Source organism: Pristiophorus japonicus, chromosome 7 (genome assembly GCF_044704955.1).
Source record: "Pristiophorus japonicus isolate sPriJap1 chromosome 7, sPriJap1.hap1, whole genome shotgun sequence".
Taxonomy (NCBI): Eukaryota; Metazoa; Chordata; class Chondrichthyes; family Pristiophoridae; genus Pristiophorus; species Pristiophorus japonicus.
The window spans coordinates 100567355-100580852 of NC_091983.1; the positions used below are offsets into that span (position 1 = coordinate 100567355).

Consider the following 13498-nt stretch of genomic DNA (forward strand, 5'->3'; position numbering starts at 1 on the left):
TTTAAAGTAATAACAGTAAATGTTGGAAATGCACAACAGGTCAGTCGGCATCTGAAAACAAAAGGTCAATCAGCTATGCAGTTGTGATGAAGAGTTACCCGCCCTAAAAGTTATCCTGTCATCTCTCAGACGCTGATCAACCCACTGAGCATTGCTGGCAGTTTCTGTTTTAATTTCACATTCTGACATTCACAACCTTTTGTTTTTTTTCAGGTCATTTAGTTTTCCATTTTTCATCCCTACAAGTTAGTCATGCATCCATGTCAGCCATGCAATGATAAAATTTGATAAGTGACAACCTCGACGCAGTGATAGCACTCTTGCCTCTGAGTCAGAAAGTTGTGGGTCCTAAGCCCCATTTCTGTCTTCAGTACATAGTCTAGGCTAACACTCCAGTGCAGTAATGAGGGAGTGCTGCATTGTTGCAAGTGATTCCATAGGATATACAGCACAGAAACTGACTATTCAGCCCAACCAGTCCATTTATGCTCCACTTGAGACTCTTCCTGTATTTCCTCATCGAACTCTATCAGCATAACTCTCTATTCCCTTCTCCCTTGTATGCTTATCTAGCCTCCCCTTAAATGAATCTATAACTATTCGCTTCAACCACTCCCTGTCGGTAGTGAGTTCCACATTCTCATCACTCTCTGGGTAAATAAGTTTTTTCTGAATTCCCTATTGGATTTCTTGATGACTATCTTATACTGATGCCAATATATTATATCTAGCTTTTCTCTTCCACACAAGTGGAAACACTCTGTGTCTACTCTATCAAAACCTTTCATAATGTTAAAGACCTCTAATAGGTCACCCCTCAGCCTTCTCTTTTCAAGAGAAAAGAGACCCAGCCTGTTCATCCTTTCCTGATGGGTATACCCAAGTGCATCTTCCACCCCCTCAATTGGAGTTCAAGACTGGAACATCAGGTCCTTCATTGAAACATCTAAGAACTCATATGGAAGCAAGTCATTCTCGTTCGAGGGACCACCTATGATGACCCAAGTGCTACCTTTTGGGTGAAATGTTGAACTGAGGGTGGATGCAAAAGCTCCTTTATCAAAGAAATGCAGGGAGTTCTCTTAATGTCTTGACCAACAGTCACCTACTCAACTAAAACCAAATTAACTGGGCAACATTCATTCCTCAATCAAGATCACCTAAAACAGATTAACTAGTCATTCATTTTATTGCTGTTTATGTGATTTTGCTGTGCACAAATTGGGACTTTGCTGTGCACCAACTTGTCTACAAAACAACATGACACTTCAAAAATAATGCATTAGTTGTGAACAACATCCTGAGAATATGTAAGGTACTATATAAATGCAAATTCTTTCCTCCTCTTATACGCCCTTTTGTTTGACATAATCTGTGTATTTGAGGAGAGCGGAAAAGGATTCCTCTCACTTCGCATTCACAATTACAAATTTAACCTCATAGAAAAAAACTCAGCTTTTGAGATAACTTCAATTTAGCAAGTACTTTATTGATATTTGAAGTTTTTTTGCTGAGCTGCAAAAATATTGCAAAATTCCCATCAAGCTATTATTTTAAGGTGTCAGCCATGGCTCAGTGGGTAACACTTTCATCTCTGAGTCAGAAGGTTGTGGGTTCAAGTCCTAATCCAGTACAGTACCGAGGCCCAATATGTCCTCTCAGGTAATAGACCCCATGGAACTATTTGAAAAACAATATGGGAATTCTCTCCAGTGTCCTGCCCAATATCTATTAATCACTCATCCGAACATCACTAAAACAGATTATCTGGTCATTATCTCATTGCTGTGCAAAAATCGACTGCCATATTTCCAGCATCATCACAGTGATTTCACTTCAAATATACTTCCATTAGCTGTAAAGCGCTTTGGGATATGCTGAGGTTGTGAAAGGTGCTATATAAATGCAGGTTTTTGTTATCTTTCTTAGAACTAGATTATTTTTTGCGCATCCATGTTTCAGCATTAGATATGAGGGGGCTGAAATTCAGGGCTGGATAAGACTCGTTACTGTCGTTTTGCAGCGGCCATGTGGCAGAATTGAGTGGCCGCCGTGTTGCAGTCCATTGGCCGACCCGATCCAAATTCACCTCGGGGATTTTTCGGGCAATCCCCACTTCTGCCCCGCTGCTGCCGACTGCCCCAAGCGCATCATCAAAATGCACACCGCCGCTCTACCGCACCTCTATCCCACTCCGCGCGAAATTTACCTGAAAAATACCGACGATCCACCACATGGTGCCCCTGACAACTTTTGCTGTCGGTGCACCTGGTTTCTTGTGTGTGAGCCACGGCAGCACAGCGGCCCTTCAAGGGGAGGGCGCACTGCCTCGGCCGCCATGGTTTTTTTTGCTGGCCGACTTCCCGATTGGCTGGACAATTATGGCTCCTGGTTCGGCAGGATCGCCAACAGGCAGCCTGGCACTCCCTCTTGGGTGCAGGCCGCTGGCCCGGCCGAAACTCTCCCTGGTGGCCCAGTGGCCGAACCTAAAGAATCGCTGATTCTCTCCCCTTTAAATGAGGGGAGAGACGTGGTGACGCACACGCGCAGTGATGTCACCACCGCTCCGCCGCTGAGTGACAACAGCGGAGACTCCGTCCCACCCCAACTTCCGCCCCTCACCAGCACTTACCGTTGCACTTCTGCCCGCATTATGACCGGCTTCTGGTCTGATCCGAAAAAACGACAAAGTGAAGAAAATTGATCGAGAGCCCGCCTCATCACACCCAATGGTAAAAACATCAAAAAAAAGGTATTGCGGCAGCTTTCTGGTGGGCCTGAATTTCGGCCCCGAGATCTCAACTTCGACAGCTTCCTCCAGATTATTCTGGGTTGCCGTTAATATTTAAAATACCAATCTTGGTACTTCAGCTTCTCAAAGGGCGGGCTGTGTTCATCTGTGTTCTCTTAGCTGTGAAATCATTTTACCAAGGAACTACCTCTCATGAAACTAATTACTTCTTTTGCAGGTTCACTTTGATGGTCAGGTTGCATCATTCGGACACTCTCAGGGTAAGATTGTTTTTTCTTCTTTGTGCACTGAGTGCCACATAGGTGATTCTCTCTCATGATGTGTTTCATGGTTGTGAAATGTTACCTTGACAAATAAACATTGCTAAAAGTGTATGCTTTATGTCGGTGGTCACTGCGTTTCCACATTAGCTCAGACTTTAGTATACACATTCCACATGTGTGGTCAGCTGGTGTTGAAATCAAGACTTATTATACAGTTTCCTATTCTTATTAATTCTTTCCTTGGACCTCTAATCTATAAACTCATTTCCACCTCCAGCTCCCTTCCTTCTATAGCCTGTCAAAACTTAAACATTTGCACCATCCAACAATCCAACATTTAGTACCACCTAACTAACACTTCTTGAATTATTCGAACTTCTCTCTTATCCTTTTCAGATTTGGTGCTGTAGTACAGCATTAAACTTGGAGATGAAGACTGTGTATGATGGCATATTTTGCATAATATTAATACTGTATGCTACGCACTCTTCCTCCTCGTTTTCTTTAAATCAAGACCCATCTCACTATCTTGTACTCTAACTCGTTCTTTCCTAGCACCTTAAATCTGTTGAACTTCTTGCCTCCTCCAGTCTAAGTGTTGAGATGCGCTTGTTGATGAGCTCTAGTGCTGATCCTGCCAGAGTTCATGGGCTCTGCAGATCACTCCATTTGCATGGCCCTGGCATGGGACCCCAGGAAAGAAGCTGCTTCGACCCCTTTCCTATTGGGCTGGAAGTGCCTCAAAAGGTGGGGGGTGCATAACCGCCATTTGGTGGCCTGGTATGCTTGTTCTCGGCGGTTGTATTAGCTGTCAGTCTATCCGAGTTCCGACCCAATTTTGAACCCCTCTACCACACTGCGCTTGGAGTTATGATTAGGTCTGTTCTGTCAGTGATATCTTGGGGCCTTGGATATTCAGCCGAAGATGCCCAATTATTACTGACAGAAAGTTTGTTTTCCTTAATCTATGTCTTGCTGTGAGATAGAAAAGCAACTAGATCAACGACCATAACTCGTAGTAAGACCTTCCATCAGCTGACCTGAAATTCCTCTCTATGTTCTTGGAAGGTGTGTTTCTATAAAGAATTAGTGAGTCGTGATTACAGATGCATAAATTTATCACTGGAAAATTATCTGCTAATATGGTCCTTCAAATATTTTTATAACAGATGAGCCAATAATTTGCCATTTAACAAATTACCATTTTGCCATATTTAGTGGAATTGGAAAATGTAGCTGTAATAAAAAGGTTAATGGGTTTAATACAGTCGGTCATGCAGACAGGAAAATTAATGTCAAATACATGACTGGCTTCTTGTAAATCTTGCATTATTTATAGCATTCTGCATCATGAGCTCAGTAGTCACATTTTTGTCAGATTGCTTTTGATGATGCCAGAGAATTAATGTTTCACTTTGAGGCATATTTGCATGATTCTGTCTCGTAAATAACACTTGTGCTTTTTATTGATAAGCTGATGGTTTCCTTTAGTTGGACTTGGCTATATATTAGCCTAGTTCTATTTGTTTATAAAATAGTGTTGTGTATGATAACAGAACAGTGTCCGAACTGTGCGATCATTATTCATAGCCATCCGAAACCAGAGAATGTTGAAAGAAATGCAAATTAACGCAAATGGACTTTGTGTTATTAACTACTCCAGTCATAGTCATTAAAATCCTTTCTTAGGAAACACTATAAACAAACTGACTGGTTATGTGTAAATGTGAAAAATTGGGATCTTCAGCATATTTATTCAAGTCAGCATCCTGATTGTACTGATTTCCGGGCTTTTATTGCAGGGAATCCCACTGCTTCGTTCAATGTCTTCTTCATGTAACTAACATTGACATTGTTACTCTATTATATTAATTTTATTTTTATCTTGCGCTTACAATCTTCTATGCTTAGAAATAAGATGGTGCGGGGGTGGGGAGAATGTTGGGTGCTGTAAGGCTCCATCATTCATCCACAGATTTCCTGTTTCCACATTTATTTTGCCAGCCATTGGTTTTGCCTGCTGCTTTTTTTGCCTTTGAGGAGACTGAAACCTAGGTTTAAAATATTTACAGCCTGTGGGGTGCATCCTATTTTAAGTGCCAAGATGTGCACGCTCGAAACCTATACCTCCTGGCTCTGCCAAATGTCAAAGGGTCAGGAGGAAGCCCCTGATCTGCATGCCAATGGCAGGTGACCTTGCCACTATGGGTGTATCTAAGGTGCCTACTGTCTAGCCAAAGAGTGGCGTGCCGCTGGATGGGTTGCTGGACATAGCTGGAAACTGCTCCCGGCGGCTTACTTTGCAAGTGGGCTACAAATAATAATGCTTTCAAACTGGTTTCATGGGTCTCTTTGGGGGCTCTGTCCATGATCTCTGCACAGATCTCCAGATGGGCCCAGCTTCCATTGTTCAGCAGCCTGTATGCTCCAGGTGCACTGGTCACCACTCTTCTCCCCATCAACTGAGGCTGGGGACCCTGTCCTGGCCTCATGCTTACAAAGCCAAATGGAAATTATTACACCAGGCCAGAACCTGGCGTATCTGGGTCCCAGATACCGGCCCTTCTGACAGATTCCCACTGAACGTACTGTGAGAGCATGCCGGAAGGATTGTAGATTTTTCCACTCATTTCTGTTAGTTATATATGCACTATGCGGGCGGAATCGGCTGAATCAGTGCAAAAGATCTCAGAATTTTAAACGTGAGTTACGCCAAAACCACTTGCGTTGGTGTTTTCCGCGATCTTTTACACTTGTTCAAGATTTAATTTGCCCAAATCTAGTTCCATCCACAAAACTGGCCACATCTCCAGATTGAAAGTGCGAAATTCCACTGGTTCGGGAAGGCTCTTCAAAGTACGCATTTTCTTAGGCACGCAACCAGCAGCAAGTACATTTTTAAAGTATTTTCATATAAAAAAATATTTAATTTATTAAAAAACTGACTAGTGTGCACCAATGAAACTATTAAATGGTTCAGATTAATTTTTTTTAAGTCATTTTAAATCAAGTTATTCACAGGCGACAGACTGGACGCCATTATTAAAAATGCTTATTTTTGGTGCTTAACCCATTATTAATATAACTGCTGCAGGTTACTACTCTTAAATACATTAGGAATAGTTTATAGTGGAAAGTTGTATTATGCTGCCTGATTGCGCTGGTTCATGGAAGATATTACGTTTGTGGTTATACAAATGAAGTGTCACCTAAGCAGCCCAATTTCAACCGCATTTGGGGTGCAATTTCCCGATTGCACCCAAAGCATAAACTCTAAGTGGCTGTATCCTTTAAATGACAGTTCATGCACAAGTACCCCTATCCCTTGCCGAGCTGCAGTGCCATGACTAATTAATTAGGGGTAATACCAAAAAGTCCTGCAAGAGGTCATCGAGCAATATGTTCGACAAGCTCTGACTTGCTGCTTTGCTGCTAGGATTCGAGAATATGCCCTCATAATCTACCATAAGAAGATAAGAAATTTGGTTCTTCGAGCCTACTCCGCCATTCAACAAGATCATGGCTGATATTTTACCTCAACTCCACCTCCCCGCACTATCCCCTTATCCCTTAATTCCCAAAATGTAATTTATCTTTGTCTTGAATATAGTCAACGACTGAGCATCCACAGCTCTCTAGAGTAGAGAATGCCAAAGATTCACAACCCTTTGAGTGAAGAAATTTCTCCTCATCTCAGTCCTAAATGGCCAGCCCCTTATTCTAAGACTGTGACCCCATGTTCTAGATTCCCGAGGCAGGGGAAATGTTTTCCCAGCATTAACACTGTCAAGCTCGTTAAGAATTTTAGATATTTCAAATAGGTCACATTTCATTCTTCTAAACTCTAGGGAATATAGGCTTAGTAGTCTCAATCTCTCCTCATAGGGCAATCCCCTCATCCCAAGAACTAGTCTAGTGAACCTTTGTTGCACACCCTCTGAGGCAAGTATGTATTTCCTTAGGGAAGGAGACCAAAACAGTACACAATACTCCAGGTGTGGTCTCACCAATGCTCTATATAATTGTAGTAAGACTTCATTACTCATAATCTAATCCCTTTGTAACAAAAGCTAACATACCATTTGCTTTCCTAATTGCTTGCTGTACTTGCATGTTAACATTCTGTGATTCATGTACAAGGACACCCAGGTCCTTCTGAATGCCAACATTTCCCAGTCTCTCACCATTCAAAAAATATTCTGCTTTTTTGTTTTGCCTACTGGAGTGGATAACTTCACACTTTCCCACGTTATATTCCAGTTGTCATGTTCTTGCCCACTCAGTCAACCTGATAAATATTTCTCTGTAGCCTCTTTGCATCCTCCCCACAGCTTACTTTCCCATCTAACTTTGTATCATCAGAAAACTTAGATACGTTACACTCAGTCCCTTCATCTAAGTCATTAATATAGACTGATCCTTGTAGTACCCCACTATTTACAGCCTGCCAACCTGAAAAAGTCCTGTTTATTCCTACTCTCTGTTTTCTGTTCCTTAACCAAATCTCAATCCATGCCATTATATTCCCCCCAATCCCATGAGTTCTAATTTTGTGTAACAACCTCTTTCTTGTGTGGCACCTTATCGAATGCTTTTTGAAAATACAAGTACACCACATCCACTGGTTCCCCCTTATCCATCCTACTAGTTTCATCTTCAAAAAACCCTTAACAGATTTGTCAAACTTGATTTCCGTTTCATAGAACTATGTTGACTCTGCCTAAACATATTATGATTTTCTAAGTGCCCTGTTAGGACATCACTAATAATAAATTCTAGCATTTTGTCTACTACTGGTGTCTGGCTAACTGGCCTATAGTTACCCATTTTTTTCTCTTCCTCCTTTCTTAAATAGTGGGGTTATGTTTGCTACCAGCACTATAAATGAAGGAAAATCTTTGGGCTGACATCTGTGTATAAGTTGAATAAATCAATTGGGGAAGGGAGGAAGTTTGCATCAGCCTATGAGGAGAAAAAATAAGCACAGCTATTTTACCGACACTATAAAGGCACAAGCTGAATATAAACGTTATCGTTATTCAGTTGAGTTTTATTGGTTTAATGACTTACCAGATTCATTAATTGTCAGTACTAGTGCCCTGATTGGTATTCATTTTTTCTAAACTGAAGGTCTATAAAATATTCCCTTTCAAATGTGTTTGGATGTTACAAGTGTGATTTTTATTGTTGTTGCTTTTATCAACTTAACACCACCAAATTTCCACCATCTTTGCATGTAAATACACATGTTTGCACCAATTGAGGGGATCACGAGAGTAATGAGGTGTGTGGAAATCCTTGAGAGGGTTGCAGAGAGAGATTAAAAAAAGATAAAACTGCTTTTCTTAAAATAAATTGGATAATAGAGTTGTTTATCACATGATCAGCAAATCTTTTAATGGAACTCATTACTTGATGGCTTTTCTTCCAGCAGAGAAGCTAGTTGTAGCATTGCATGACTATGAACCAACAAGTGAACATGATCTGGGATTTAAGAAAGGTGACCAACTTATTGTCATATCAGAGTAAGTAAATATAATTTAAAAAAATTAAATAAAAGCAACTGCTTCCGTCCCAAACCTCTGAAATGTAATCATTTATCTGTCTCTGTGATAATGTAGGAGGTGGATGATGATGCCATTCCTTAACCTGTTAAATGTGGGCTATCCCATACAATGAGAGGACACACCAGTATCATACAGGGGTGATACCCAAGTCTATTTGTTAATATTGCTGCATTAGTTATGAGTGCAGTATTTATACAGTGCAAGTGGTGAGAAATATTAGCAGTGGCATTGTTCAAAAGATTTTCCCCCCATCATAACATAATTTGCGACTAGTAACTTTTGAGTTCTTGCATCTGTGCAGGCAGAATGGTACCACACATGGTCTAGTAATATGCTCCATTAATTACTACATTGCATTAGTTAGATTCTTTATGTTCTTGTAAGATGCTGCTTCGCTCTGTGTTATAGCTACTGTCATTGAATAAAATGTTTTATTCCACAAACATGCTCTGATAAAAGATAGTTTAGGATTGGAAGGAAGTGAGTCCCTCTAGTTCATTCGATCCAGATGCTTATGACAAGCAACCTGTTTTTCAAATAATTTGTCATTTTTATTTTGTGCTGATCAAGGCGATGGAGTCACTCGGGAAAATGATATTTTTATTCCCTTGTGTCAGAATTAAGCACACCCTGGTTAGGTAAAGTCCAGCCAGATAAACAGGCAAACTCCCTCTACTCTGCTTCAATAGTGTGCTTGGACCCCAGTGTGGGAAGACTGATGACTGTGACATTTCCTGATTCCATATTGGCCATCCTTGTGTCCAAATTTACACCCATAAGTTTGTTGCTGCCCAAAGACATTTTGTCAGCAGAGAACTAAGTAATAGATGATAGAGCTTTGTCAACAGTTTAAAAACAAGTATAACCTGCTGTATATTTGGAGATGCTTTCATTGCATGCTTATTTAAAATGTAAGTGTAGATTAAAAAAAAACATTTTACTTCTATTAAACCATTGATTTTGTACTTTGGTGTATTTGCAATGTATTAATTTCCTTGTGCAAATTAAGTTCCTAGAAGACTTGAGTGCTGAGATATGAAATATAAAATGCTATACTGTACCTTGAAAAAAATAGATGAAGGAAAGATGGCGACGTTTGGCGCTGACTTCAAGAGGCCATCTATGCGAGGATTTATTTATTTTGTGTGATAAATATCGTAAATCGACATTTTCCAGAGCAACTGATAACTGAGTCAAGTGGAATTGGAACTTGCCTTTTTGGGAAGTTTTGAAGACCAGAGATGAAGATTTATGCCAGAAATGTAACCTGCATTTTACACTTAATATTTTAAAATATGTCCTGGTGGGTTAGTTTCACAAAAACACAATAAATTGCAGCAAGGCATCTGATGCAAATGAAGGAAACATTTATATCATGAAAAGATAATACAACATTAACTTCATGGATGAATAAATATTATACTACATCAATATTTTCATAGTATTCCTTAAATTGACTCTTCATTTTTCTCACATTTTTTCCAGAAAAGGAGATTGGTGGAAAGCAAAGTCATTGGTTTCTGGCAAAGAGGGGTTCGTTCCCAATAACTTTATGGCAAAGGTGGATTCATTAGAAGTGGAAAAGTAAATCTTTCAAATATTATTATTAATAATCCTCATTTTAGTGCTATATTTCTTATTTTTATTATGTATTACCGGTTCCATTCTTGGTCTAAAAAAATCTACAAGAATACCCATTAAAGGTATTTATTTAAAACTTACCACAAATGTTTGCGAGTACTGTTGGGGAAGGTTTAAACTAATATGGCAAGGGGATGGGAATCTATGCAGGGAGGCAGAGGGAAATAAAATGGGGGCAGAAGCAAAAGGTAGGAAGGAGAAAAGTAAGAGTGAACGGCAGAGAAATCAAGGGCAAAAATCAAAAAGGGCTACATTACAACATAATTGTAAAAGGACAAAGAGTGCTAAAAAACAAACCTGAAGGCTCTGAATCTCAATGCGAGGAGCATTCGTAATAAGGTGGATGAATTAACTGCACAGATAGCTGTTAATGGATATGATGTAATTGGGATTACAGAGACATAGCTCCAGGGTGACCAAGGCTGGGAACTCAACATCCAGGGGTATTCAACATTCAGGAAGGATAGACAGAAAGGAAAAGTAGGTGGGGTAGCATTACTGGTTAAAGAGGAGATTAACGCAATAGTAAGGAAGGACATTAGCTTGGATGATGTGGAATCTATATGGGTAGAGCTGCGAAACACCAAAGGGCAGAAAACGTTAGTGGGAGTTGTATACAGACCACCAAACAGTAATAGTGAGGTTGGGGATGGCCGCAAACAGGAAATTAGGGATGCGTGCAATAAAGGTACAGCAGTTATCATGGGTGACTTTAATCTACATATAGATTGGGCTAACCAAACTGGTAGCAATACTATGAAGGAGAATTTCCTGGAGTATATAAGGGATGGTTTTCTAGACCAATATGTCAAGGAACCAACTAGAGAGCAGGCTATCCTAGACTGGGTCTTGTGTAATGAGGGAGGATTAATTAGCAATCTTGTCTTGCGAGGCCCCTTGGGGAAGAGCAACCATAATATGGTAGAATTCTTCATTAAGGTGGAGAGTGACACAGTTAATTCAGAGACTAGGGTCCTGAACTTAAAGAAAGGTAACTTCAGTGGTATAAGACATGAATTGGCTAGGATAGACTGGCGAATGATACTTAAAGGGTTGACGGTGGATAGGCAATGGCAGATATTTAAAGATCACATGGATGAACTACAACAATTGTACATCCCTGCCTGCGTAAAAATAAAACAGGGAAGGTGGCTCAACTGTGGCTAACGAGGGAAATTAGGGATAGTGTTAAATCCAAGGAAGAGACATATAAATTGGCCAGAAAAAGCAGCAAACCTGAGGACTGGAAGAAATTTAGAATTCAGCAGAGGACGATTAAGGATTCAATTAGATGGGGGGAAATATAGTATGAGAGTAAGCTTGAAGGGAACATAAAAACTGACTGCAAAAGCTTAAAAGCTTATAGATATGTGAATAGAAAAAGATTAGTGAAGACTAATGTAGGTCCCTTGCAGTCAGAATCAGGTGAATTCATAATGGGAAACAAGGAAATGGCAGACCAATTGAACAAATACTTTGGTTCTGTCTTCACTAAGGAAGACACAAATAACCTCCCGAAAATACTAGGGGACCAAGGGTCTAGCAAGAAGGAGGAACTGAGGGAACTGAGGGAAATCCTTATTAGTCAGGAAATGGTGTTAGGGAAATTGATGGGATTGAAGGCCGATAAATCCCCAGGGCCTGATAGTCTGCATCCCAGAGTAATTAAGCAAGTGGCCCTAGAAATAGTGGATGCATTGGTGGTCATTTTCCAACATTCCATGGACTCTGGATCAGTTCCTATGGATTGGAGGGTCGCTAATGTAACCCCACTTTTTAAAAAAGGAGGGAGAGAGAAAACAGGGAATTATAGACCAGTTAGCCTGACATCGGTAGTGGGGAAAATGCTGGAATCAATTATTAAAGATGTAATAGCAGCGCATTTGGAAAGCAGTGACAGGATCGGTCCAAGTCAGCATGGATTTATGAAAGGGAAATCATGCTTGACAAATCTTCTAGAATTTTTTGAGGATGTAACTAGTAGAGTGAATAAGGGAGAACCAGTGGATGTGATGTATTTGGACTTTTGACAAGGTCCCACACAAAAGATTAGTGTGCAAAATTAAGGCACATGGGATTGGGGGTAATGTATTGACGTGGATAGAGAACTGGTTGGCAGACAGGAAGCAAAGAGTGGGAATAAATGGGTCCTTTTCAGAATGGCAGGCAGTGACTAGTGGGGTACCGCAATGTTCAGTGCTGGGATCCCAGCTTTTAACAATATATATTAATGATTTAGACGAAGGAATTGATTGTAATATCTCCAAGTTTGCAGATGACATTAAGCTGGGTGGCAGTGTGAGCTGTGAGGAGGATGCTAAGAGGTTGCAGGGTGACTTGGACAGGTTAGGTGAGTGGGCAAATGCATGGCAGATGCAGTATAATGTGGATAAGTGTGAGGTTACCCACTTTGGTGGCAAAAACAGGAAGACAGATTATTATCTGAATGGTGACAGATTATTAAAAGGGGAGGTGGAACGAGAACTGGATGTCATGGTACGTCAGTCATTGAAAGTTGGCATGCAGGTACAGCAGGCAGTTAAGAAAGCGAATGGCATGCTGGCCTTCATTGCGAGAGGATTTAAGTATAGGAGCAGGGAGGTCTTGCTGCAGTTGTACAGGGCCTTGGTGAGACCACACCTTGAGTATTGTGTGCAATTTTGGTCTCCTAATCTGAGGAAGGACATTCTTGCTATTGAGGGAGTGCAGTGAAGGTTCACCAGACTGATTCCCAGGATGGCAGGACTGACATATGAAGAATGACTGGATCGACTAGGCTTATATTCACTGGAACTTAAAAGAATGAGAGGGGATCTCATAGAAGCATATAACATTCTGACGGGATTGGACAGGTTAGATGCAGGAAGAATGTTCCTGATGTTGGGGAAGTCCAGAACCAGGGGTCACAGTCTAAGGATAAGGGGTAAGCCATATAGGACTGAGATGAGGAGAAACTTTTTCATCCAGAGAATTGTGAACCCTATGGAATTCTCTACCACAGAAAGTTGTTGGGTCCAGTTCATTGGATATATTCATAAGAGAGTTAGATGTGGCCCTTCAGGCTAAAGGGATCAGGGGATAGGGAGAGAAAGCAGGAATGGGATACTGAAGTGATCATATTGAATGATGGTGCAGGCTCGAAGGGCCGAATGGCCTGCTCCTGCACCTATTTTCTATGTTTGAATTAGAAAACCGATGATGCTGTGGAATTTTAATATTTACATTTGTGAAGCAGCCACAACTTGCTTTGTTGCTTATGAGTTTTCTGGTCAGCC

At 40.7% G+C, this 13498-nt stretch overlaps 1 protein-coding gene across 4 annotated transcripts in view; it reads left to right on the plus strand.

Moving 5' to 3' along the window:
• LOC139267214 (proto-oncogene tyrosine-protein kinase LCK-like) overlaps window positions 1–13498 on the plus strand; it is a 178444-nt gene that overhangs the window by 68331 nt on the left and 96615 nt on the right. For all 4 annotated transcript variants that reach the window (XM_070885179.1, XM_070885182.1, XM_070885180.1 and 1 more), the window contains exons 3-5: window positions 2970–3012; window positions 8450–8540; window positions 10068–10166. In XM_070885179.1, the coding sequence (XP_070741280.1) occupies window positions 2970–3012; window positions 8450–8540; window positions 10068–10166 (233 nt within the window). The remainder of the gene's footprint in view (window positions 1–2969; window positions 3013–8449; window positions 8541–10067; window positions 10167–13498) is intronic.